Here is a 2,213-nt window from a genome sequence, read left to right on the forward strand (position 1 = left end):
CTAAAAGACTCACAGAACGGCATTTTGTGGAGAAGATTCCAGCCACAGGAAAGAAGGCAAAGCCACAAAGAAGATGTGTCGTGTGCTCAAGACAAGGCAAAAGGAAGGATACTGTTTATTGGTGTAGTGATTGTGAAGCAGCGATGTGTTTTGATGAATGTTTTAAGAAATACCACACACAACTCCACTTCTAATCAACTTGCTTCCATCGTTGAGATAAAGGGCGGCCATATTATCAGGTAAGATTATAACACCATCTTTTAAGATTATTTCAGTGAAAAATTCATAATTATATCTCATATAGTTCAAAAGCTATGATAATTAATATAATTTAGACACAAAATTTAAATGGCCAACTAAAAAGTAATACCGCCGGAGGCACCACGAAAGCGATTTTTAAATCCCCACGCTCAAGGGTTAAGAAACTGAAGTGAAACACAGCATTTTATGGATGCCCTATTCTCCAAGTTGACGAGCAATATGGATAGAAGAATAATAATTTCTTACAGTGCCAAAGAAATAGTTTCATGTGTAGTTACCAACTTTTCAATGGAGGCTGCTGTCTCTTTCTTCAGGGTAGAATTTCCACCCATTAAACTAAAGTGTAAAATCCATATGATCATAATCTTAAAAGAAATGTTCACTTGCAATAAATTGTCAGTACTTAAATAAAGTTCTCCAGTTACTCAGTCTCGAGTGTCAGGAGCTGGAAGGTCAGTGTACATACACAGGGCAGGCTGAGAAGCCATCTGAACCACAGTCCCTTCATCACACCAAATTTGGCAGAAAATTGAGAAACAGTACATTATATCAGTGCTATGAACATGCAACTTTATAGGATTCTCATTTACTGAAGCATACAAATAGGCATAAAAGTCAAATTCCTTCTTTCAGAGATGCGGGAAATCTATCCTCTCACACAATAACACAGTTTTTACTGTAAGCTCAACAACAAACCTGAGAACAGAGAGATGCCTCCTCATGAAAGTAGCCTCTGACAAAATCACAGTACTCCTTGGTTGTTATACGACACATGCCATGGATACCAATACAGCAAGGGTGGCCAATCACTTCACACACCATGTGCTCTGCTGTCTTATCTTTGTTGCGGACGCCCTCCTGTGAGACGTAATTGGTCTTACGGCAGATCGGCCACTTGGTGATGTCATCAGGCCATTCATAGGGTGCGACAGATGCAGGCGCCTCACAGAACCTTAAGCAGTTTATATTACAACATTATGTGCAATAAGCACCACACAGGCATACCATGCTGGTACACAGTAAGTCACGTGTGTTCTGTGTTCAACATTTCATCACTTTCTCTCAGATTACTGTTACTGTGCAGGCAAACTTTCATGGAACACAGCGTGAAACAGAATGAGGAACAGTACCACCACAATGGCCAGGTAAACTTCTGAGGTGGCATGAATACCAGCCCAATTGAAATAATTCTGGTGGTATAGCTTTCACAATTTTTCATCTTCTATCTATTAAGGTAACTTTTGGGCAGAATGTAATATCTGTCACAATACCATGACTGTAGAATTTATACACAACTGTCTTCATTTTCCTGGCAATATGTGATGTGTCAATGTATACTGATGCAAAAAAGTTCTGTGACAACCTGCATGTTGAAAGTTCTATGTCACTGAAAACGTTTGAGCGTTAAAGTAATGTGATCACTTCTTCAGGGATATATACATAAACATACATACATACTAATGGGAATGAAAAATGTTGTTCAGGATGGGAGATTGTTGAATATGGAGTGTCGCAGGGCTCAATTTTGGGTCCCTTGCTGTTTCTTTTATATATCAATGACCTGTCATCAGCATTAAATACTGATGATAGGTTATTGTTGTATGCAGACGATACAAGCATAGTAGTGTCTGGTACTGATATTGATGAAATCCAAGTAAGGTCTAACTTAGTGTTAAATTCTTTAAGCCGTTGGTTTGCAGTTAATGGCCTGTCTCTAAATCTGAAGAAAACTAAAGTGGTAAAATTTGATACAACTAATCGAGATAATATGTCTATACATTTAAAGTTTAATGATGAGATATTGCATGAGGAAACCCACGTTAAATTCTTGGGCATTGAAATTGATAAGACCCTGAATTGGAAGTCACAGATTGAATCGATGCTGTCCAGATTGGGCAAGGCATGCTTTGCAATAAGAAACATGAAATTGTATAGCAATATTGAAACACTAA

At 38.2% G+C, this 2,213-nt stretch overlaps 1 protein-coding gene across 6 annotated transcripts in view; it reads right to left on the minus strand.

The window, feature by feature from the left end:
* Nucleotides 1-2,213, minus strand: part of LOC111861229 (inactive rhomboid protein 1) — a 118,339-nt gene that overhangs the window by 2,919 nt on the left and 113,207 nt on the right. For all 6 annotated transcript variants that reach the window (XM_023845625.2, XM_023845624.2, XM_023845627.2 and 3 more), the window contains one exon: nt 958-1,213. In XM_023845625.2, the coding sequence (XP_023701393.1) occupies nt 958-1,213 (256 nt within the window). The remainder of the gene's footprint in view (nt 1-957; nt 1,214-2,213) is intronic.

Source organism: Cryptotermes secundus, unplaced genomic scaffold, assembly GCF_002891405.2.
Source record: "Cryptotermes secundus unplaced genomic scaffold, Csec_1.0 scaffold2516, whole genome shotgun sequence".
Taxonomy (NCBI): Eukaryota; Metazoa; Arthropoda; class Insecta; order Blattodea; family Kalotermitidae; genus Cryptotermes; species Cryptotermes secundus.